The 25821-nt window shown below is 45.1% G+C and overlaps 1 protein-coding gene across 2 annotated transcripts in view; it reads left to right on the forward strand.

Moving 5' to 3' along the window:
* LOC111969898 (cadherin-4) overlaps positions 1-25821 on the forward strand; it is a 236754-nt gene that overhangs the window by 103520 nt on the left and 107413 nt on the right. Inside the window, exon 3 of one of the 2 annotated variants that reach the window (XM_023996276.2) lies at positions 11029-11052. The exons of the other annotated variant lie outside the window; for it this stretch is intronic. Coding sequence (XP_023852044.1) covers positions 11029-11052 — 24 coding nt within the window. The remainder of the gene's footprint in view (positions 1-11028; positions 11053-25821) is intronic. 2 annotated transcript variants of the gene reach the window in all.

A 25821-nucleotide genomic window follows, 5' to 3' on the forward strand; every position in this document is an offset into this window, starting at 1 on the left:
CCCATCGATGAGAATGTCCTTTTGAGAAGAAAATGTTTTTCATCAAATCCCTGTCAAACTAACTTGAAGGAAAGCGTATTAAACCAATTCACCATAATTTCAACTCTATAAACATCACAATTAAAAATATTAAAAATACATTGTGTGACATCCTGAATGAGTGACGTGTGTCTGTCAGTGTGTTTCCCAGGATCCATCAGTGGAGTTGGATGGTAATAATACAGGGTTTCATTTAGATTTTACCAGTGGTGGAAAAAGTACTGTATTGTCATAACTGAGTAAAAGTAAAGATACCTTAATAGAAAATGACTAAAGTAAAAGTGAAAGTCATGCAGTAAAATTCTACTTGAGTGAAAGTCTAAAAGTATTTGGTTTTAAATATACATAAATATAAAAAATAAATGTATTTGCTAAAATATACTTAAGTATCAAAGTATGTATAATAAAAAAATCCTTATACTAAGCAAACCAGATGGCACCATTTTCTTGTTTTTTAATTGTATGGATAGCCAGGGGCACACTTCAACACTTAGACATAATTTACAATCAAAGCCTTTGTGTTTAGTGAGTCCGCCAGATCTGAGGCAGAAAGGATGACCAGGGATGGGATGTTCTCTTGATAAGTGCGTGAATTGGACAATTTTGTCTGTCCTTTTGGGTGTCAGGGAAAATGTATGGAGTAAAAAGTACATTATTTTCTTTCAGGATGTAATGAAGCAAAAGTTGTCAAATATAAATAGTTAAGTAAATTACATATACCCCCCCCCCCCAAAAAAAACCCAACTTAAGTACTTTATACCACTGGATTTCACATCCCTTCTCGTTTTTTCTAATCATTTAAATCTATTTGAATCACAGAGGGTGGTTTTATGTAAACCTCTTTGCAGGGGTTATCCAGACAGACCTCAATATATCATGTGCAGCATCACCATCTGCTCGTTACCCAGGCTTTACTAGATGTGGGAATTGTACCGTTGTTTTGTTTTCCTTGTTTGAGTCAATTGTCATCTCATTAACATGTAAATATAGAGCTTATGAAACATGGCAGAGCAAGAGGGAGAGAAGCATCATACAATATGGGGAGGGAGGGGGGTGGGCTACTGTAGTGAAAGAGAAAGTGGGAGATGAGGGGGTGAAAGATGGGGAGAGGGGTCCAAAGTGTTTTCCCAGAACAGTGACACTTACTTCACAGCCACAAGTGCTCTCCCCTTTCAGCAAGGTGATGTCCTTGGACTGCCCCTCTCCTAGCTGGCCGCCACCCTCTCAACACACAATCCATGCCACTCCTCTATTGTCCTCTTAAGTACGCAAGTTTACATTTATTTTCATGAATCTTGCCCTGGAGGCAGAACTGAATTCCGCTACATGGGCCTGCTGCAAAGTCAAATTTTCTATATCGTAAAAATCCATAAAAACAAAAATTTGCTTTTTTTTGTCTTAGGTTAGGTTTAGGCATTTGGGTTAGCGGTGTGGTTAAGGTTAGGGTTAAGGTTAGGTTTAAAACCAGATTTTCTGACTTTGTGGCTGAGCTGCCTCCAGGGCAAGATTCATGACAATAAATGCCAACCAGCCTGGAATACACCTCTCTCATCTCCCCCATTCTCTTCAGATCTCATTGTTGTCCCTTCATTTTAGGGACACTCACAGAGCATCCCAAACATAAACCTCCATTGGAGTGTGGTGTAGCAGCTGTCTTCATAAGAGCACTTCTAAGTGTTGTTTCTCTTCTCATTTCATGTCTTTGATGGTTTGAGAGCCATCTCTGACCTCTACAAGGTCTTTACACAGTGTTGAGCTCATCACCTCCCTTGTCATCCATTTATTGTTCCCTAATCTCCCCCATTGCCTTTGTTGCTTCCCATTTCCCTTTAATAACTGTTACCAGAGATGGTCTCTGTGAGTGTGACTACAAAAAAAAATCAATGGAGGGTCTGGAACGGGAATGAGATCCTGCCTCTGTACTTTGAGTGATAACAATCCTCCCAGGCCCAGCCTCCTTTTGCTGTATCATCTGGCCTCTCATTGGTCCACGCGAAGGGAAGCCCACAGCACAGCCCTCTTCATTAGAACAATCTGTGTGAGAACAGAGTCTATAGGGAGCCTGGAGTCATGAAGGAATCACAACCAATTATTTGCTAAATTTAAAGCCCCAGTTTGAAATATGTTGAATATGTTGTTCAATGTTTTCATGGAGATATGGATATGCCATGTTCACTCACATGGACATCTGCACCTAGTCAGTCAGTGGTGGATGGTTCTCTTAGCCAACACCAAAGTATTGCCACAAGAGGAAATGTCCGTCAATTTAAACATTATCTCTACGTGATTGGGTTCTTTTCAGTAGAGATTGGCTACTCTGTAGATGTATGTATCACTGATGAGTCACAGACAAGCACTCTTTCAGTTAAACATACTGACTGCAACTTCTATCTACATGACTAAATCCCATCAGTTATCAGTGTTGGAGAGTAGTGAACTACATTGTACAAACTTGGGAAGATTGTTCAACCTTCCCAAGTTCTCTCACGTCACCCCGCTCCTCCGCTCTCTCCACTGGCTTCCAGTTGAAGCTCGCATCCGCTACAAGACCATGGTGCTTGCCTACGGAGCTGTGAGGGGAACGGCACCTCCGTACCTTCAGGCTCTGATCAGGCCCTACACCCAAACAAGGGCACTGCGTTCATCCACCTCTGGCCTGCTCGCCTCCCTACCTCTGAGGAAGTACAGTTCCCGCTCAGCCCAGTCAAAACTGTTCGCTGCTCTGGCACCCAATGGTGGAACAAACTCCCTCACGACGCCAGGTCAGCGGAGTCAATCACCACCTTCCGGAGACACCTGAAACCCCACCTCTTTAAGGAATAACTAGGATAGGATAAAGTAATCCTTCTAACCCCCCCCCCCCTTAAAAGAGTTAGATGCACTATTGTAAAGTGGTTGTTCCACTGGATATCATAAGGTGAATGCACCAATTTGTAAGTCGCTCTGGATAAGAGCGTCTGCTAAATGACTTAAATGTAAATGTATGTAAATGTAATTAAACTACATTTTGGAGTAGATTGGTGGTAGTTGAACTAAATTAAAATCTAGGTAGTGTTTTCAGTAGTTAATATTTTTTTGTTGCCATGTAGCGGTATAGCTAACTACTGGAACTACACACTACTTTTACAATATAATATGGGTGACGTAGGCAATAATTGTGTTTTTTCTTTCGGCATCAGACCTGCCTAATTCTCACTTGAAATGTCGTTTTTTGTGTTTAGTAGACTAAATGACACATTCTGTTGACATACCATTGTTCCTGTACCCAAGAAAGCTAAGTAACTGAGCTAAATGACTATCGCCCGCGTAGCATTCACTTCCGTCATCATGAAGTGCTTTGAGAGACTAGTCAAGGACCATATCACCTCCACCCTACCTGATACCCTAGACCCACTCCAATCGCAATCACACTGCACACTGCCTAACCCACCTGGACAAGAGGAATACCTATGTAAGAATACTGTTCATTGACTACAGCTCAGCATTTAACACCATAGTACCCTCAACTCGTCATTAAGCTCGAGACCCCGCCCTGTGCAACTGGGTCCTGGACTTCCTGATGGGCTGCCCCCAGGTGGTGAGGGTAGGAAACATCTCCACCCCGCTGATCCTCAACACTGGGGCCTCACAAAGGTGCGTTCTCAGTACTCCCTGTTCACCCATGACTGCGTGGCCATGCACGCCTCGCCTCCAACTCAATCATCAAGTTTGCAGACGACACTACAGTGGTAGGCTTGATTACCAACAACGGCGAGACGGCCTACAGGGAGGAGGTGAGGGCCCTCAGAGTGTGGTGTCAGGAAAATAACCTCGCACTCAATGTCAACAAAACAAAGAGATGATCGTGGACTTCAGGAAACAGCAGAGGGAGCAGCCCCCTATCCACATCGACGGGACAATAGTGGAGAAGGTGGAAAGTTTTAAGTTCCTCGGCGTACACATCACGGACAAACTGAAATGGTTCACCCACACAGACAGCGTGGTGAAGAAGGCGCAGCAGCGTCTCTTCAACCTCCTTAGGCTGAAGAAATGTGGTTTATTACCAAAAACACTCGAGAGCATCCTGCATCGCAATCGAGGGCATCCTGTCGGGCTGTATCACCGCCTGGTACGGCAACGTGCTCCGCCCACAACCGTAAGGCTCTCCAGAGGGTAGTGAGGTCTGCACAACGCATCACCGGGGGCAAACTACCTGCCCTCCAGGACACCTACACCACCCGATGTCACAGGAAGGCCAAAACGATCATCAAGGACAACAATCACCCGAGCCACTGCCTGTTCACCCCGCTACCATCCAGAAGGCGAGGTCAGTACAGGTGCATCAAAGCTGGGACCGAGAGACTGAAAAACAGCTTCTATCTCAAGGCCATCAGACTGTTAAACAGCCATCACTAACATTGTGTGGCTGCTGCCAACATACTGACTCAAATCTAGCCACTTTAATAATTATAAATTGGATGTAATAAAGCCACTTTATATAATGTTTACATACCCTACATTACTCATCTCATATGTATATACTGTACTCTATACCATCTACTGCATCTTGCCTATGCCGTTCGGCCATCGCTCATCCATATATTTTTATGTACATATTCTTATTCATTACTTTACAATTGTGTGTATAAGGTAGTTGTTGTGAAATTGTTAAATTACTTGTTAGATATTACTGCATGGTCGGAACTAGAAGCACAAGCATTTCGCTATACTCGTATTAACATCTGCTAACCATGTGTATGTGACAAATAAAATTTGATTTGATTTATGACCCAAATGTGATCTGTTCTTGCAATTTGTAGTCTACGACGTTTCAGATATGCATGTGATAATTTTTCACGAGGGAGGTTAGATGTAGTGAACTACTTTTTCAAAGTAACTATATTTTTATTACGGGTAGCTTTAGTTTAGCTTAACTTGTGTGAAGTAGCTTGGTCAACTATATTTTCAGAGTAGCCTCCACGACACTGTCAGTTAACTGGTACAGAGCATCTTTGAGACACACTTTCACTCTAATGGACCTCCGAGAAACTGCCAAAGCAGCATGGCAGGTTAGACCAGCCCCAGCGGAGGGGAGAGTTCCATGTCACGATCAGGAATGGACACCTGGGGGATTGATGACAGCCCTTAGCTCCTCTATTAGACACATGGTGGATGAATATTACTGCMCTGCTGCTGAGATAAGTCCCCGGGGGATTGACACAGTACTCGTTTGCTGGTTTTGCATGGAGCCCATGGGGTGTAGAAGAGCACTCCTGTCTAGACCTGGAGTAGACGGCAGCTGGGTGTGCACTGCGTTCTGAGACTGTCTTTGTTGTCACTGTGGTCTTTGTGGGGAAAGCTGCACTCGGTGGGCTGAAAAAGGGATAGGGACTAGGATCTGCTGACACAGTGCAGGAAGACTGCCAGCCTGATACAAAATACCTCTAGCAGAGATGCACTTTTCTGCTTTCCTACACGTTTCTAGTTTCCATTGCTTTCCCCCCTCTATTTCTCTATTTCTCTCCTCTCTCTCTSAAACACACATACGCTCACGTATACATATACACATACATGCCGTGCGCACACACATATTCAGGTTTACCTCACCCTGGCTTTGGCCTTGTTTATCTGCAGAGGAAGTGTGGAGCAGGAGAGACTGTGGAGTACACGCTCAGATAGAGAGAGGATGGAAGGTGTGTTCTCCCTCACTGTCTACACATACCTCTGCCTCCCTCCCTCCCATCCCTGCCTGTTCTTCTGTTTCTCTCACTATGTCCTTCCATGGATGTGGTGTGACCAGGGGACCTTTCTCCTCCTTCCATTTCACCCCTTACTCCCGCCACTCTCCAGCAGCCATAATGACAAACATTTATTTAATACGAGCTGGTGGGAAAATGAGATTTAGGGTGTGGACAGTGAGAGGAAAATGGAGAGAGAGAGCGTGTGAGAGGGGAAAATGGAGAGCGAGAGAAAGACGGTGAGAGGAAGAAAGAAGTGAGAGTGAGGGAGAGCGAGAGGAAAATGGAGAGAGAGAGCGAGAGACAGCGACACACAGAGAGAGTATCTCCCTGAGGCTGTGTAGTAGAATCATAGAGACGCGGGGTGAGTCATCATTCCTCTCATCTTCATCACCACAGCTAATGACATCCAGTCTGAATGAGGAGGATGATGATGATTCTGATGATGATATGAACAAGAGGTTGTCTAGTAGGCTAACCATTTTAACTTTATACTCCTCATTACAGTGTCTCTGCTAAAGGAGAGWGTGTCACCCAACCAGAGCAACATGCCTCAGAATGAACATGCTTCTGTTGAGGGTGAAGCATTGACTCAGTAATGGGCCTTCCACTAGCCCTCCAGTCCTTGTTCTTTGATGTCATCCTCCTTCTGTAGAGTAAGCAGCGATGGGAGACATTTGCCTAGACATATGCTCTCTTTACCTCTCTCTGCTCTCCCCCGCTCTGCCTTAAGTGATCTGGGGTGTTTATGGAGGAACACTTGGCTGCCTGAAACCGGAGGGGAAGCTGGGAGCGCGCGTCTCCCCCCTCCCTGAGCTCCACTTTGGGCTTTCTGCATTTTAACAAAACATCTGACTCTGTCAGAACCAGTTAATCACAGCTGGGTCTTTAACACACTCTGGTCTCTCACTGTGCATTGGAGTGAATGTGGTCTGGTATCTGTGAGAAGCTATCCGATACGTCATAGCTATTACTTTAGAGTTGTCTGGACATGTGTCTATGTGCATTGCATACGTGGTAATAAATATGCACACATATGCTTCGTCATCAATGGACAAATGTACGCACATGCATGAACTCATGTCATAATGGATATTGTCAAATATGTATCACAGCTATTCCAGTGACTCCTGTCCCTGCCGTCGACTGGAGAAGGCTTAGAAATGCAATTCATTCAATCCATTGGTGCTGAACCAGTGATCCAGCAGACCTGTCATTGGGTTTCTCTCTCTGAGCCTGAAATTCTCTGGTTTCCTGTCTAAGAGGAAGCCCAGCTGGGGAAATCACTGAATCAGCTGCTGATTGGCACACTGATGGAGACCATTTGGAAGCCAACGTTGCTGGAGGAAATTAAATTACAGTCACAATTTGTTGGCTTTTTTTTCTTCTCTACACAACAGCTTAAGGGATGAATAAGATGGAGAGACGATGCCGCGTGTGTGTGTGTTAGGGCTGCACAATCGAATTCACATCGAAATCGCAATATTGGCATGTGCAATAGGCCGATCCATATCTCAAGAGATCCATATCGCATGCAATATTTTGAAATGTCACTCAGTCGCTTGTAACGTCCGTTTTGATAGTTTACTCCGTTTATCGTTTATCTCCCTCTTTCGACTTTAGGGATGCAAAAGGAGGGTATATTACTGTTAACTTTTTATGTTTACCAGTAAACTACCAGAACTTTGGTAACTTTATTTAATTTTTTATCACATGACATCTAGTGGCCTATTTGGCCATTACATGGCTGTAATTATCTCTGGACCTCTGATAAATAAAAACATTTGAATGGCAAAGCTGTAAAAAGGATCCTAAATATAAACCATGAACTTAGTGAATTCCTGAATTCCGTTGTTGTTTAATATAAGGGTTTCAGCATGAAATATCCTTTATATATTTTTGATACACTTTCATTCATCCAGTACAGTCTATGATGCTGCGGCAGCATGGGGGTCTTGGTAGGACATTGTGGAAGAGCTGTTGCATGGACGTGATTATTCGGGAGGTCTGCTTATTGCTGTGGCCCACTGGAGAGCCCTATTATCTGTGCTGTACACAGAGCACAGGCAAGGGTCCACCACTGTGCTCACAACAACCTCCATATTCTGGGGATGTACAGCATAGGAGATGGAGAGAGAGACACAGAAGGATGGAGAGAGAGAGAGGGAGAGAGAGAGAGATCAGGGATGGGAAGAGTAAAACTGAGAGAGAACAAGTGAGAAAGATAGATGGGAAGAGAAAGACAAAGGAACAGAGAGGGATGGAGGGAGAAAAAGAGAGAAGGGGAGAGAGAGAGAGGGAGAGAGAGAGAGAGATAATCAATGAGAGTTGACAAGACCATCCCTCTCCAGCATCAGCAGCCTAGGAGAGCAGTGTTTATTCCCCAGTAACAATGGATTCTGTTTCAGAGATCACTCAGTACATAACCCATCATCAGAGAGGTTTAGAACTGCTAGATTACATGTCGCGTGCTGACTGAGTACATACTGTAAACAGATACATATCTCCACATCAACCAACCAGACATCAACACGTTTAGACATGTTGTATCCTATGTACTGGAAGTGGTCTTCACTGTACTTGACAGCCCTGATTCTCTCCTCTAGGGCCTTATTACCATATTAGAAGACATGTAAATGTTTCCCCTCATTGTGCTTCTATTCAGCCACTTTAGTACACCAATCAACACACAGCGCACAACAATAAGGCTTTTATTTTCCGTATGAATCAGACAACTCATTAGGCAGTAATGAACTAACTCCTTTGTTGCTCTTCTTGTTTGGGGGGGAGGTTGGGAGCGTGGTGAGTGAACATGCGCACACACACACACACACACACACACACACACACACACACACACACACACACACACACACACACACTCCCACACATACACCACCCGGCTATCCTGTAGTCCCACTCCAATTATGGCAGCATCTCACCCGGGAAAGGAGCCCACTTACCCAGCATTCACTTGATGAATAATTGATTGTTTATGCGAGTATTTTGTTTGTAAATACACTTTTGGTGTCTGATTAATTGTTTTCTAGACATATTCATTTGCTAAATTTGATTAGATTTTTTAATTCATCTATTAGCTGAACACTCTCTGGCAATTAGGCAACACTAGGGTTTTGAAGGGTTTCTGTCAAACCCAGATTTGTTACGCATGAGGAAACACACACACACTGACACAGGGCACCAGGTGCTAGCTCCCATGTGCTAACCCATTTGCCCTAGTGGTTTAGGGATATATGGTGTGGAGAAGCTTCCAGTGAAGCAGACAACCTGTTATCTTCTGTGTCAGTGGGATGTCAGTCAAGCTTTCAAGTAATATACTGTAGTACATCAGGGTAGTAGAGTTGTAGAGGTCCTCTCTCTTTAGTGAGAACTGAATGGTGCTTTTTTTCCGTCACTCAAGAGKCGCTGCTCTGCATCCTCACAGTTCACACCTGTTATTAATCCCAGGCACATTCACTCTGCCCAAGTCTTTGGGTGGCCATCAACCTCTCCGACCAACCATGCACAGACAGGAAATCACACAGCAAATGCACATGCAATCCTTTCAGAGAGGCACAAAGGTGTGTGTCTATAATTGAGGAGGAAATGAACAACTGTGACATTTTTCCCTAGAGCTGTAATGAGAGGAAGTGTGCCTAATTCCTTCCTTACATAGAGGACAGGCAGCCCTGGACTCACTCTGGGAGACTGAGAGCAGGACAGTCAGTATTAGTGTTGTCGTGGGGAGGGCTACAAGGCCCACAGAGGAGAGAGAGTGGRGCTAGGCTGCTGCACGTGTGCCAAATGTGAGTCTGCCTGCCAATTTGTGGGGATACTGGCAAGTGCAGCGCAGGCTGAATCCTTGACATAGGGAGATGAATTATTGAAACATTGCTCGCCGTTGTGTAGGGGGCGGATCGAGAGATTCCTTTACTTGCACTCGAGGCATTCCAAGACGCTTAAAATATTGACGGGTTTGTACTGTGTTTGGATGTTGTTGCTTATTGGGTTCTACAGAAATACCATATAGCAATATGTTCTACAGATTTAGAATGGGAGTTAACAGACAGTATTGAAGAAGTGAATAGTAATTCTCATGCTTCGTCTGCTACCCGTGTTAATGCGTTAACTTATTTGATGCTTACTCTGCGCAAAGTCAATAGATGGTCTGCAAATKATTTCCCCAAGTATTTAGAAACAACCTGACAAACGAAGTGAGAGAGAGAAAGTACAGTATATTATGGGCCATGTTTTCCCCTCAGCCAAGACAGTGACTTTTTGGGGGGCCCTCCGAGAGAGCCTGGCAACCTTCGCTCTCTCTGAGGCTCGTTCAGATTCTGCACACATGCCTGACTCAGTTACCAGTGTGCTCCATTGTGCTACAAAGTGGTTTGCTGTGATAGAACAGCAATTTGAGGGTCATGTTGGTGAGCAGGGGGGGTGACTTGGCAGGGGGTGTTGTTGTCAACGTTCGACTTCCTGTGACGCCCGGTGCCGAAATGAGGGCAATGAATGTTAAACGGAGCCATTGAAATGGTCTCTCATCAAATCTGTGTGCAGCGTCTCCGTTCGATGGCGTTGGAGGGGTAGGTGGCACCGAGAGCAGCTGTCTCTAGAAACACAAAGTCCTTGCTGCTTCGCTCCTTATCCAGCTGTGATACTTCTATCTAAATAAGGATGTACATAAACATAGCGTTGTGCAGAGTTCATTCCGTTTGAGCAATATTGCATTATAGACATCACAACAACTGGGGTGTGTTCCAGTTAAAGCATCTAAGTGCTTGAGGCAAAATGTACGGAAAGGGGAGAGTAGCGAGAACTGTTCCAGTTGAATTGCAGTGTGTGCAGTACACAACAGACTATAATCAATGCACAACTGCTCTCTGTATTTGAAGAGATGTAGAATATTTTAACAAGGTCATGTTCTTCTGCTGTCGAACAAGAACGTCTTTCTTTGGAGAGGATGACAGTATGTGAACGCCTTTTTCTTTACTCGTGATAGAGGTGATAGAGGTCTGCTCAGCAACTTACTAAGTAGAATATGTGTTTGTTTTTATTGTGTGATCACATTTCCTCAGTTATTTCTGTTTTCCTTAATCACTCTCTATTGTTAAGTGACAAAAGTCTTGTATGGCAGCTTGAGAGCTTGCATGTTGTGTTCTAATCGTTGTATTCTCCCTCCCTCCCTCCCTCCCTCCCTCCTCCTCCTCCTCCCTCCTCCTCCTCCCTCCCCCCTCCCTCTCTATCTCGCTCCTCCCTCTCTCCCTGACAGACACCACCCTGTCGAGTGAACGTGGTAAGTACTGCAGAGGCACGTTTCCCTGATTTAGAGACGGCTGATTTGACTGAGCCAGATTGGAGATGTTTGTGTGGATGAGTGTGTAGAGAGTCATCTCAGATGTTTGTCTCAGGGGGAGTTTGATGCCATGAGCACAGAACGTCGTTTGCATCAGCCACYAAGCTATTTTCCTCTTCACCACATTTCATATCACAGCAATGTTGGAAAGGGAAAAACATCTACCCAATGTAATTACCAAAACAGCATCACTGGACCCATGTGGCCAATCAGAGTTTGAATTTGGCGTATATTGTATATATTCACTCTGTCCTATTTAGCCAATTGGCCCTCTGTGTCTCTAATGATATCATATTTATAGTAGCCTGCTGTATCTCCTGCCCARTGTCTATTTGTCTTCATACAGCTGACTATAATGGGCTTCAGTTCATCTCCACATGGCCCATAGAAGGAGCAGATGAACCAAGTCTTCTCCAGAGCCTGTCTCTCGAGTTTCATTTTACATTTGACTCCCCACATAGGCTTCCTCTGTGCTGCTGTTTCGTGCTTGGAGGAGCATGGTGATCACCCATTTCCACTCAAATCAAGATATAAAATCATCTGAGGTACGGTCTATGTACGGGCTGTAATAAGAGCCTATTGAGCCTGGACTGCTCTACCTGCAGATCCCAGGGACCAGGCAGGCATGCATAAAACACCTGTGCCCTACTGTGGTGCAGTCTGTTGCATCTGCTTAGAGCTGCCTTCTCTCACTCTGCAAACAGCCTCAAACAGCCTGGCTGCGTTATCAGAGATGGGTTTAGGACGGGTGAACAGACAAAGCAGCAATGATAAAGCTTTGTGTTTGAAGGATGCATGCACAGGTKTTTGATGTGTGGGGAAACCACATTCTGTCAATGCACCAGCATTTGTTTGTGGAACTCATACAGTATGTGCATCCCATGAATGGTCAAATCATGGTCAAATCATACCCTGTAGGTTGAGGTGACATTGGGGGYGATATATGGAGGGAAATATTGTAGTGCTCGTAAATGAGACATGGAATTATTACTTATTATTAGTAAGTAGTAATACGGTGTCATGCTAGCCATGTAATCTCTGAGAGGGGGAGGAAGACAAAGGGGATAGGGCATGCATTCTCTTTTGTCTTTCCATCACCCATCACTACTAGGTCCTATGTTGGAAAATCATGACATAATGTGAATGCTATTTCAGAGGGGGGGGAGTGTGAAGTAAGGAGTGAAAGGCAGATGAATAAGTGAGATGAGGGAGAGTGCAAGGTCTCTGTGCCCTTGCCCGCTTTGTACACTAGCTGCTAGGAGGCCGGGGGGGGGGGGGGGGGCTGCGCTTATCACAGTTTATAATGACTAAAGCACATACCCTACCGCAGACTCTTATCCGGGCAATAATTGGGCAAACGATCAGAATTGGGCTGCATTTGTAAACGCAGCCAATGTGTGTAATAAAAAAAGAAAATGGGGTTACAGTCACCCCCCTTTCACCCTGTCCTCAAAAAGGCTCTTTCAGCCCTGTGTTCTGGTGTGCCAGATAGCACCCTCAATGTCAAGTGGCTGGGAGCTTTCTCTCTCGGCTTAATTGTCTGTACCTGAGACAGGATGCCTAGGTGTAATTGCGATAAGAGAAAATGCTGTGCCTGGCTGGTTTTAGTGCCTTTATCTGTAATCTCCGGATTGATTATGGTTTTTCTGCCAGTCAAGCAAATTGTTCAGCCCCATCAATTGCACTGGAAACTGCCTTAACTGTGTCAGGACCAAATAGGGGAGCAGAACACATCGGCAAACGCATAAAATATGGAGTCATATATTGCTTATTGCAATACAAAACAGCCGAGAGGCTACATTTATTCCCCTCTCAGTTACCTGTATGTTCTCTAAGTGCTTGATGTTCAGCTATAAAGGCCATACAGTACATTGAGATACATTAGAAATTCCTTAGTAATTGTCTTTTATTTGGAGAGTAATGCAAGGGATGTTGAACACTGCAAATATTCTTTCCCGGCTGATGCAATACATGAACGTAACATTATGACTATAGCTACTGTTCCCTGAAGGAGGGAAACGATGTACAACATACTATGGGGAGTCGCACTCTCGCGACTTAAGTTGAAAGATCTARAATCACGCCTGACAAGGCCATTGAAATCCTCGCCCACTGAAAACCCCAGAATCCACAGGTGATAAGTGTGAGGCTCTTATTCATTCCTTCAATTGGACGCAGCCTCACCTTAGAGTCGCTTGGGGCGAACTGAGTACCGAATAATGTGTGGACATCCCCAACACCTTAAGCTGAGGCCGAAACCATTAGCAGGGGGTCTTGTAGGAGAGGATCATCAGATCCACCAACTCCAGTGGCTCAAAGGGAGTGGAACACAGTGGCTCCAAAACCTGTMCCAAGTCCCATGTGGGCCCAATAGGTTTGGAGGCTGGTCTAAGACGATGTACACCTTTCAGGACCCGCACACCCATGGGGTGGGGCCCCYGTGAGGCTCCGTCAATTTCCATATGAAACACTGAGATAGCGGCCATGTACACTTTTAATGCGGAAAATGCCTGCCCCTGCTCGAAAAGCTCTTGTAGGAACATAAGGATGTCCCACACAGAGCACTGAAAGGAACAAGTCCTTTATCTTGGCATCAGAGCTCAAACGCATACAGCCCTCTCGTGGAGGGCGCCCTAGCCTACTGAATGGTAGCAATAACATTTGGAGGTTAACCTCTAGCCTTCAGATTGGCCTTCTAAGGGGCCAGGCCGTGCGCCTGGGACAACAGGTCCCTGCCAATGGGAGTTGCCACGGGTCCCCATCTAAAAGGCAAATGATCTCTGCGTACCAAGGTTGCCTGGGCCAACGAGGAGCCAAAAGAATCAACGATAAGCCCTCCCGGCTCGCCCTCTCCATGGGCTGAATCAGAACCACTGACAGAAATGCATAAAGGAGGGCCCGATGCCAATGGTGCGCCAGAGCGTCTGTTCCCAACAGGGCACTCGGGTGCCTCATCGAGAAAAATAAACGACACTGCAATGCGTCAACATCTACGTCGGCCCTGCTGAAAATGTCCCATCCCTGGAGACCACCCAGGGGTGTAGCCTCCACTCTTGAGAGAGAGAGGGTCCCAGCTGAATAAAATATCTCGCACTGCTTCCCAGCAATAGGGAGCGAGCCAAGGTTAGGKGGGAGAGAGACGGTCTCCCSGTTTGTTGATACACGCCATCACCGACATAATGTCAGTTCTGACCTGCACAAGCTGGCCCGACAAAAGCAGGGGGAAGTGCCTGAGTACCAGATACAGTTAGGAGCTCCGGCTAATTGATATGAGGTGCGCTTCGCACCAGTGTCCATACCCCCCAAATTGGGGGATGCTCCTGTCGTGGTAACCTTGCGGCATACAACTCAGCCCAGTGGAGCCCCAACTCAGCCCCATGGCCCATAGGCCTGACAGGGACACCCAATGCGACTGGCTTAGGTTGCGAGATGCGTCCAGGTGAGTGTCTAGCACTCAGCCCTGGAAGGGCCTCATAAACAATAGCCCCACGGGAACGACTTCCATCACAGAAGCCATCAGCTCCAATAGGCGTAGTCAAAAATACACTGTGTGACCCAGCCGAAAGCAGAGTCGGAACCCTGAATTCCTCCGTGTGGATATAAAAGAGCGATAAGCAAGTGAATCTAGCTCGAAACACAGAAACAAAATGGGCTGAGATGGAGTAAGACAGCTCTTTTTCTGGTTTCTTAGAGTTTGTAGACTCTGAGGTGCTTGCTGAGGGTATGTACAGAAGGTCTAGAATTAGATGCAAAGTCCCGTTCCTTTTCGGAGCCAGAAAATACCGACTGTTCCAGCCATCCTGGATCTTTGAAATAGGAACCACTCAGATTGTCTGCTTCTGGAGACTAGAGGATATTCCCTCCCTCAAAACGGGTGCTGAGGCCTCAGGAACAGTCAAAGTGATGACGCTGCAGAAGCGTGCGGGAAGCACAACAAAAGGTAGCCTGTACCCTGATGCTGTACCCTGATGCCACTGTTCGCATGATCCCGGGCAACACTGCGCATGCGCTCCATTGGTCGGAGCAGACAGCAAACCCCGTGAGGTGCCATCTGAASGGGCAGGGAGAGGTTGGTTCTTCTTTCATTTCCACCACCCTTGACAACCGTGTGTCTGAATGTGGAGAAGCGACACTTTTTATTGAAATCCCAAGCGGGAGATACAACACTTTTGACACCCCGTGAACAATGTGGATCTTGGGGTTGAAAAAAACGGTGTTTATGTGCCAAGGTTTGCCTAAAGCCCGGCCCACTCTTGGTACAAGGCTCAAAAGGCTCCTGAACAGCTTCTACCCGCAAAGCCGTAAGACTGCTGAACAGTTATTCAAATGACTCTTGTACCGGCTCTATTCACAATCACTGATACTCTGACAAACACACACACACACACACACACACACACACAGACATACTAGATACGCTCACACACAAAAAACACAAATGCATATTGACCACACACATACACTCACACACAGACACACTTTCACAGTCTTCACAGACACTGCTGCTATTCTGTTTATTATCTATCCTGATTGCCTAATTCACTTTTACCCCTACCTACATGTACATATAACGTCAATTACCTCAACTACCTCGTACCACTACACATTGACTCAGTACTGGTATTGTTATTTTATTGAGTTACTACTTCCTTTGACATTTTATGCACATTTTTCTTACTTTTTAACTATGCATTGTTGGGAAAGGGCTCGTAAGTAAGCTTTTCACGGCAAACTCTATACCTGTTGTATTCGGCGCATGTGACAKATACAATTTGATTTTGTTTGAAAAGCAACTCCGCGGTGGGGAGGCAGGAATAGCCAGTAGTAGCTYTCTTTCCTCGGCTAGTTAGCTAACCCCACTAGCACGTTATACAACGCGTGTTAGCTAGCCTGGTCTTGAAAGTCTACGTAGGAGCGGATTGCCGAAGTGGGACGCGTACCCTTCTGAGAAGAGAGGCAAGCGGTGCTCAAACAAGGACGACACAGGTGGCGGGGGGATACACACAGAACCTGGTCTCCCTCTGTCTTCGAGTAGCCTCCCGTTACCGGAGACCGAGCACACAGGAGCCGGGAGACATTTGACCCGACCAATTACCCAAATCATCTCTGCGTCCCACAACTCAGACAGAGGTACGGGCACCCGGGAGAGGGAGCCACTATCGGAAACACCTAAAGAATGCTACACGATTGTCAAGAGAACATGTGCCCCAGACTAGTAGGAGAACAGTGCCAGCTGTCCCCTAGTCTCGCAAACAAACTGATTCGAGCGAGGGCAGCCTGAGCATGCACCGACCTGAGATATACAAGACAACCAACTTGAGTTACTTTTAATTCATTGGGGCATTGTAGCGAACCCGAACCCGGCTTGTTAGCCTTCGTCATTTCGGTCACGTTAGCCATCTTACTTATTGCTAAAGCCAGGCCAAGCAATTAAAATAATTGTCTAATTGTTCATGGTTAGGAAACTTATGAGAACTAGACAAACTTCAGCACACAACGACCAGAGGTGAGCATGCTCTACCACTAAGGGACAATTTAGTTGGCGCAACTTAAAACAGTCTCATGTTTCAGTTGTTTGTTTTAGTAGCGTGAATTGTTCCTGTTCAAACCGAGGTGAAGAGCGGAATATTTGAAGGAATGAATCCGAGCCTCACYCTTATCACCTGTGGAAGGCAGGGCCTCCAGAGAGGCGTGGATTTCATTGGCCTTGTCAGGCGGGATTGTAGATCCTTTGAGAGTGCGACTCCACATATTATGTTGTACCGAAGTTGACTGACCGAAAGGGGACTATCCATTTTCAAAATTAAACAGTATTGTGTCGTGATTAAAGGTGTTGCTGTATTGCACRGATTTTCCCCAAGGCTCCCTGCTTAATTCTGTATGTATCCTTGAGAGCAATGTGGAATCATTTGAACACAGAAATTCTCTTTCATCAGCTCCTCAACAGCCTTGAAAGTTCTGTTCTTCTCACTGTAGCTTTGCGTAGCGGTTTGGGCTGAAAGAGCAGCTAATGGGCTGAGAAATGTCTGTAAACCTACTGCAAAAACATAAGCTAATGTCTGCAGACACACGGCACAACACAATGTCCAGGAGCCGATGCACTGAAAGGAGAAAACCCCTGGTCCTGCTTTACCTTCATGTCTCAGGAAGGCCATTTCTGTCAGCCTAATTGAGGCGCTGCTTTGCTCTCCAAGTGGCCTGCTGAAATAGCCTTATTGCCTGCTGGAGGGTACTACAGTAGCTCCAGGTTGCTGGCTCAGGGCCCTGCTGTGAAAAACAGGTTGGTGGATCTCTAATACAGCTCTCTAGTGATTTAGAAGTACTATATCTACCTCCAGAACTCCAGAGCAGAGTGCAGGGATTTTTTTATATACACACTTGTTCTAAATGCACACTGTAATGACACTCTTTACATTTTATTTTGGTTTGAACATTTCGCAGTGCATATCTCACACTGACTATGGGTTTGTGTGGGCTGTCTTTTGGCACTCTCCAAGCAGAGGATACATTGCTTGATCTTTTGCGCAGGCTTTCTCTGAAATGTGGTGGATTGGGAGGCCTTCTGCCCCTCTTCCCCCTCAATGCCAATTAAAAGTGTTTTTTTCAAGCATGATTTGGAGCTCCTGAAGACAGTTGAAGTGAAGTCACTCAAGACATATGGCAGATGGTTACCCAGCTAGCACATCATGTTCTGAGAACCATATGTTTCTTAGAGGTTGGTGAGAGCATGGTTGTCCTATGGTTATTTTGCATATAAGCTTGCCACAACGTTCTGGGAATGGTGCAGGATACCCAGCTAGCAGATACCATTCTGAGAACCATATGTTTTGTAGGTGGGAATTTCAGTACTTCAGCATAACGCTTTATACAYGTTTCCTCATGGTTCTTTTTAAAGTATTATTCTCAGAAGGTTAAGAAACAATGTTCTTCTGTGGGAATTTCAGTACTTTAGCATAATGTTTTCTGCAGGTTTCCTCAAGGTTCTATTTAAAGTCATGTTCTCAGAACATTAAGAAAACTGTCCATAAAAACACATTAGTAACGTTCAAAGAACGTTCCAAGAATGTTATTTAACAACATATTCCAGGGGTAGGCAACCCTGGCCCTGGAGTTACGCAGTTTTTTATTTAATCGACCAGGAAGACCAGGTGTGTTGAATTTATGCAATCACTGAACTGATCAATTAGTTCAGTTGGTCAGGTGTGGTGCCTAGTTGGTCAGGTGTGGTGCCCTGCAGAAAAAAATCCTGCAGTACCTGCAGCACTCCAGGAACAGGGTTGCCTACCCCTGACACACAAATTCCATTCTCAGCCTCAACAAAACTCTCTCTATCCTCTATCTTGTTTAGTGTGATCAGGTGTTGGCCGCACCCACTAATTTGCCACCTTAATGAGTGCCTGTTTCCCAGGGTCTGTTTGAATAGACTAAAATGAGCAGCTTTGTATGAGCTAAAAAAACAAACAAGCATAGCATGCTAGCTCCATCCTGGTGGCTCAGTGGACTAATTCCATGGAGAGGGAGCAGAAGATCATAGGTTTGAATCTCGCTGACGCCGTGCCACAATAAAAAAAGAAATGTGTTTGCATGATTAATGCCTAAGCAAATTAATTTCCATGTGTCCAATCTGAGCTTGGAGTTCAAAGCAGTTAAACTAAGCTGTTCTCAGAATGTTATTTAAATACCTTCAAATCACCTATAATTTCCGTTCTCAGAACGTTAATTAAACCTCCCAGGAAAACATTCAGGAACCATAGTAAAATGTTRTCACYACCTCCCTGTAACCTAACAATTAATGTTCCTTGAACAGGTGAAATTTTCACTTCCATCGTTTAAAAAAAAACATTCCGTTTTACCGGTCAGGAAACTTATGGCTTCATTCCCAGAACCAATGGGAAACCAAAAATCTACGTTCCCACTTCTAAGGAACCAAATGTGCTAGCTGGGTAGGCTTGGAATTTGCAAATAGAAATGACAACAATGGAAAGCACCTATTTCCAGCCCAATTTAAAATGTAACCTAGTTAAATAAAGGTTAAGTAAATAAAATGTAACATACTGTCAAACCTCCAGCCATAGGTTCTTCAGAGGCATAAGATATGGTGCTGAAAATGCCATATAGGTTTTCCACCCATCAATCCCCCCTATAAAAGTATTGAGACAATACAAAGCATTTCTACGAGAAAAGCTGCAGCGTCAACTTGATCCCATAGCTTAGCCCTCAGCTCTCAGCTCTGGGTCCTCACTGAAAAGGGATCAGCTGTACTATGGGTCCATTGACAAAGACAGGAGACTCAAAGAGAGGTGAGACACATGAGGAGAAAGCCGAATGGCTGCAAGCTTCAACATCCCAGCAGGCTGGCAGTATTAAATTGGACCCAGAGAAGTTTGATCAGTTTTCCAAGAAGTGTGTAACCCCCTTTTTTTATTCAGACGAGAGAGGACAGGAGATCGGGAGGACTAGGACATTCTCTCAGCCATGTGGATTTGTCTCTAGGTTCAAATCATAAAGAGAGATCACACACAAACCAGAAACACAACAAATCCTCCACAGTGGCTATTCCTATTGCACTATATTCATGTGAATATAAAACCAATTTCCCCTCATAAGTAGTGTAAAGTACGTATGTCAAAATACTTTAAAGTACTACTTAAGTAGTTTTTTTGGGGTGTCTGTACTTTACTAATTATATTTACATTTCCTTCACTACATTCCTAAAGTAAATAAGGTACTTTTTATTCCATACATTTTCCATGACACCCAAAAGTGCTCGTTACATTTTGAATGCTTAGCAGGACAGGAAAATGGTCCAATTCATGCACTTATCAAGAAAACATCCCTGGTCAAATCTCAATGTTAACACCTTTAATTTCCTCCCTTCCCTTTTATCTCCCACTATGATCCGATCTCCCTCTCATCCTGTCCTCTCTTCCTTCTCCTCCTATTCTCTTCTCTCCTCTCTTCTCCCACCCTGAATCATTTGAAAGGCACTGTAGCATTACGGGCCCACTGAGACGGCCTCATCCAGGCAAATCCCTACTCAAATTAAAGTGTAGAGACATTATTAAAGCCAATCGCTCCTTGTAGTTCCCCAACAGTTAAATTACAACCTTTCCCCTCCTGCTCATGTCTCTAGAACAAAAAGAAACCCCCTTTTTTATGACCCTCTTTTCCCACCACGATCGAGCGGAGCAACGGAACGTAGAGCTTTAAAGCCATGTCGTTTCCCTAGATTGGGTGTGGAATTATGATGTGTTCGGGAGGAGCTGCCACTCATGGGAGGCAGGCCCTGCTAGAGGCTGGCTCATGATCGGCATCGAGTTTCACTAACACAAAGAGGATTAAGTTCCCCAATTTGAAAAGCTTATTTTTCACACACTTCGTCTCGACACTCCAGCTTGTCAGAGGCATCCACAATCCTCCAAGTTTGCTTTCATGTTTGAACCTTCCGAAGCAATTTCTCTGCTTTACTATAAATTCTCCTGCTTTTCAATGCTTTTGTCTGTCAAATGGGTAAAGCAGCGGGAGTGCTTTCCCTGTCAATCAAAACTCCTGCTCAGAGTGTGTTCCCTATACTCACAGATTACTGTTCTGCTGTATGCTACGGAGGTGTTGGACTGTGTGTGTGCAACTGCTCTACTGTTGTTTGTGTAATCTGTCATTTATTTGACATTACAGTGAGGGCTGATTTCATGCAGTGCATGTCAGGGTCCTAGCTGTCAGAAGCTGAGAGAACTGTGTCCCGTGAAGACTGGAGCCCTCCCGCCATGGTCTAATATCACATTAATTGACCCTAAATTGGCACATTAATGTCAGTTAAACTGCACTAATACATCATTTTCATTCTTAAGAAAATATGTAGAACAGTGTAAGTCTCAGAGGGACATGTTCTATTACAATAAATAACATGGATCTTTAGTTACTGCTCCATTTCACTTAATCTTGAAGGCTTTGTCACCAAAATAGATTCAGAATTATAATAATGTGAAACGTTGTTAAATAGTACCATGTTAAAAATAGAAGCAGGCTTGTGAAATGCTGCTGGCTGCAGTCACCGCACATCCGGATTGATTCTAGAAAAACATCCTGCATCTTAATTCAGCTCCTGTGAAGTCTGAGAAACAGAGAAACAATATTCTCCTCACCTTAGTCTGCCTTTTCTCTCCCCAGTCACGCACAACTAGCAGCATCACACCATTCTGCCTGAATTACCATCGCCATTTTCGGCAATCCTCATTTCTGAAAGCGGCCTCACTACTGCAGTGTATTGTACAGGCAGGCAGCAGGCTACCGTATGACACACAGGAAGATCATGGCGATATAATGTGATCTGATTATAGAGATGAGCCTTATGAGTTTGATGTTTATCACGTTCTCTGAATTGTACCACTTTCAACAAATGGCTGAATCTACAGTATGTGAGTTTTTTTTAATGTTCTGAATTGAACTCAATGAGGCCATGTACTGAAGATGATGACAGATTATAGAGCACTCCACTCCTTTCGCTCCACTGTCAAGATCATGAAAAAAGCCAGTGATGAGAACATGTCATTTGGCAGGATGGTTACCATGCATTATGTCAGGTAGACATAATAGCCTACTGCCTGTTTTGGATGCCAAGCAGGAGTAAAGTAGAATGCTCTGAATGTTTGACCTCTCCTTTATCACAGTGGTTGTATCAAATATTTTCTTCATCCCCCCCACTCACACCCTACCTCTTTTGGCCTGTTCTGTAATAGCAGTGGAATGATGCTGGAGGAATCAAACATTAATCAGCTGCTGTTTTTATAAGGCAGGCAGGGTGACCCCCTTCCTCTTCTCCCACCTGGTCTACCTCCAGATGTTAATGTGGCTGCCTAGGCCTACCCCTGCAGGTGGAGGGCGTGTGTGCCAGGACAGCCAGGAGTGGCAGGGCCAACCTCTTAAACAGTGAGCTGGTCTCTGGTATTGTCCGTGCTGTGGTTGGTTCTGATACACTTCTGCTCCTAGAGGAAGGACCTCCACCATACATCATCCTGACCCCCTTCCTGTCCCTGGTCTCTCACAGTCCAACGCTGTTTATTAGACGAGTTGACGCTCATAACTAGGGTGACGTATGCTACACTACATTACATTAGCTCTACGATCAGCTGTAGGGGGATATTGCCATTGAGATGGTGACCGGAGGGTCACTTGTCCAGATAATACAAAATTCTATGTGCTATTAGATGTCAAATTTTTATGGTGAATGGAAAATATCACATAATAGATCTAGATGTAATACAGCATAGATCTACCTTAATTGTCACTTGGGTAAGTACCTTCTCTGAAGCCTACTGCAGTTAGTGGTTCAACTAAGGCCAGAGCAGAGAGAGCAATTACAGCCATTCTGTTTCTGAGTCCTGGCGTCATGGAGGAGAAGTGCTCCCTCCCACGCTAGGTGAGGAGGATGGCGAGCACTGTGTGAAGAGTAGCTGTAAGACGAGGTGTGTGTCAAGGCTAAGTGTGCTAAGTGTGAAGTCGTTGATGTTACAGGATCCCACACTGAGTCACGCAACCCTGTAGCCCAGTTGATTGTGTGGTGTTCCTGCCTCAGCTACTCTCTCTCAGAAGGTCTTTCACGTGCACTGGGGATAGTGAGAGGAGAAGCTCCCCTGACACTAGTATGCCTCAGGGTTTCCATGCGTGTTTCATTTGTTGCTGAGAAGTGCAGGAACGATCACACATGGCACTCTGTGCTATGCTGTATGGCCGTGTTTCTCACGTGCTAATCTCGGTTGCTCTTCTGCTGAGAGCGACACAAACGTTCACCATTCTGAGCACAGAAGGCCTTCCAACAACTTTTTTACTCTTAATATTTTAACCTAATCAGTAAACAGTAACGTGCAGCGGCAGCATTGTTGTACGTTTTGGGAGAGCTTAAGTGGTGCCTCAAGGCTTAAGATACAATAGGTTTGAACCATCATTAGGTTTGAACCATCATTAGGTTTGAACCATCATTAGGTTTGAACCATCATTAGGTTTGAACCATCATCAGGTTTGAACCATCATTAGGTTTGAACCATCATTAGGTTTGCTCATTGCCTTTTTTGCAAACTACTGCCCACGCAGTAGATGCACTTATTAATGAAGCCYGGGACTGATGTGGTAAACTCAATGCCATCAGATGAATCCCAGAACATATTCCAGTCTGAGCTAGCGAAACAGTCCTGTAGCTTAGCATCCGCTTCATCGTTCACTTCTGAATTGAACGTGTCACTGGTACTTCCTGTTTGAGTTTTTGCTTGTAAGCAGGAATCAGGAGGATAAGAGTTCTGGTCAGATTTGCCAAATGGAGGACGAGGGAGCGCTTTGTATACGTCTCTGTGTGTGGAGTAAAGATGATCTAGAGCAGCCCCCCCACCACACACACACACACAGCGGATTCAAATTATCAAAGCTTGATGATGAGTTAGTTATTTTTATCTGCTGTGTAGTTCTAGAGCAAAAACCTGAAATGTGCACCCAGGGGGGGCCCCAGGACCGAATTTGGTAAACCCTGATCTAAAGGTTTTTTCCCCTCTAGTTGCCCAGGTGACATGRTGGTAGAAATGAGGTAAGATGGATTTCAGTTTTCCTGCATTATCACTAGCTACTAGAAGCGCTGGTGCATGATGGGTAGGAGTTAGTGAAGCCCCGTTAAACAGTACGGTGCTGTGGTGCTCCTGTCAGCCTGACGTCTGCTCTGTGTTAACTCTCCTCAATGTCATGAATTTTAAAAAACAGATAATGAACCCCATGGGCACTTATTCAGCATAACTGCGCTTAATAAGGAAATTCAGAACCTATACCCTCTGTTTTAATAATCACAAATAGCTCAAGATGAATATCTTACCCTTTGATTACACCCTTACACCCTTATTGCTTGGCTGACTGGTGGTCTGCTTTATATCCATGGGGAAATAGGGAAATCAGCACTAAAGTATTTGCCCCGGCTTAACTCTAGAGATGTGTCTGTCCTTAAACGCACCAAAGGAGGCATTTTGAGACCAATTTTTTACGGAGCCAGAGGTGGGCCCAAACTCTTCTCTGTTGTAAGTGGCCCTGACAGCCCAGCTATAGAAGTTACCATTACAGGACATACCCTCCTGGGAGATGTTCCCCTGAGATGTGAGCAGGCTCCTCTGCTCTCCAGTCTTTGGTCTGTGTGTTGGTCCCTCAGGTGTCTGMTGGAGAGAAAGGTCTGGTCGATGCTATCCTCTATCATGTCCTTGAGTGATAGACCAAGGCTGAGCCGTGGCCCAGACAGCCCCATGGTGATCCGGAAAATCCTCCATTAGAAATCAATGGCCATTTGCAGCCCCTTTCATTCAAGCCCCCCGTGTGGTGTGTCTTTATCAGTGTTGCGAGGGAGATAGGCTGTGTGCATATTGAGGACCTCTCCTCACCTCCCAGATTCCTCGCAGCTCCTCAAGGGAAGCCAGGCGTTAATACTACATTGAGTGTCTCCACTTCATTATGGGAAACGGAGCCCTCTGCTCAACCTTGATGCTTTGAAGTGGTGCAAATGTTCACCTGCATCCATTGACAGTGTCTGTTTGTTCTTAGCCCCCCTGTGCTTGTGCGTGCGCGTGTGTGTGAATGTGGGTGTGTAAATGTAAATTAAAGAGTGTGTGTATTAAAAGTGCTCGACAGCACTCCTTATTATCCTCCTTACAGATAGGGAGTCAGAGGAGAAAAGATTTCCCAGTGGTGCTTCTCAAATTCCAAGAGAGTCAACACAGTAATCGGCATCCACCCCAGTGCATGATGGGTAGGAGCTAGCAGAGCCCTGTTAAACAGTACGGTGCTGCGGTGCTCCTGTCAGCCTGACGTCTGCTCTGTGTTAACTCTCCCCAATGTCATGCATTTTAAAGAACAGATAATGAACCCCAAAGGCACTTATTCAGCATAACTGCGCTTAATAAGGAAATTCCAAACCTATACCCTCTGTTTAATCACAAATAGCTCAAGATTAGTATCTTCCCCTTTGATTACGCCCTTATTTCATTGCTTGACTGGTGCCCTAAATGGCTGCTTTATATCCATGAGGAACACTGGAGTCTGTTGATTGGGAGAACGGCTCTTAATAATGGCCAGAACGTAGCAATTGGAATGGCATCAAACACCTGGAAACCATGTATTTGATACCATTCCACCTATTCTGCTCCAGTCATTACCACAAGCCCGTTCTCCCCAATTAAGGTGCCATCAACCTCCTGTGATGAGGAAATAGGGAAATCAGCACTAAAGTATTTGCCCCGGCTTAACTCTAGAGATGTGTCTGTCCTTAAACGCACCAAAGGAGGCATTTTGAGACCAATTTTACGGAGCCAGAGGTGGGCCCAAACTCTTCTCTGTTGTAAGTGGCCCTGACAGCCCAGCTATAGAAGTTACCATTACAGGACTGGCTGTTTAAAGCRTTTGCAGGATCGTAGAGTGGGGTACAGTTACGATTTACCTGGTACATATCCCGCTGTTCAAACAGGTGGCATGCTAGCCCCACGATTCGCCTTGGAAAAGGACACCTTTACAAGCTCATAAATAACAATGGTGAATGGGAGGGCCATGCATACACATGGGGGTCACCTCTGTACAAGTAGGCCATGCCTCCCTCCCTCCACAGAGGTCTAGGCTTACTGATGCACCCTCACTACTATAAGTGGCTGCTGCTGGCATCAGCAGTTTTTTTTGGGAGGGGTGAAAGTGTGTGAT

This window comes from Salvelinus sp. IW2-2015, linkage group LG11, assembly GCF_002910315.2.
Source record: "Salvelinus sp. IW2-2015 linkage group LG11, ASM291031v2, whole genome shotgun sequence".
Taxonomy (NCBI): domain Eukaryota; kingdom Metazoa; phylum Chordata; class Actinopteri; order Salmoniformes; family Salmonidae; genus Salvelinus; species Salvelinus sp. IW2-2015.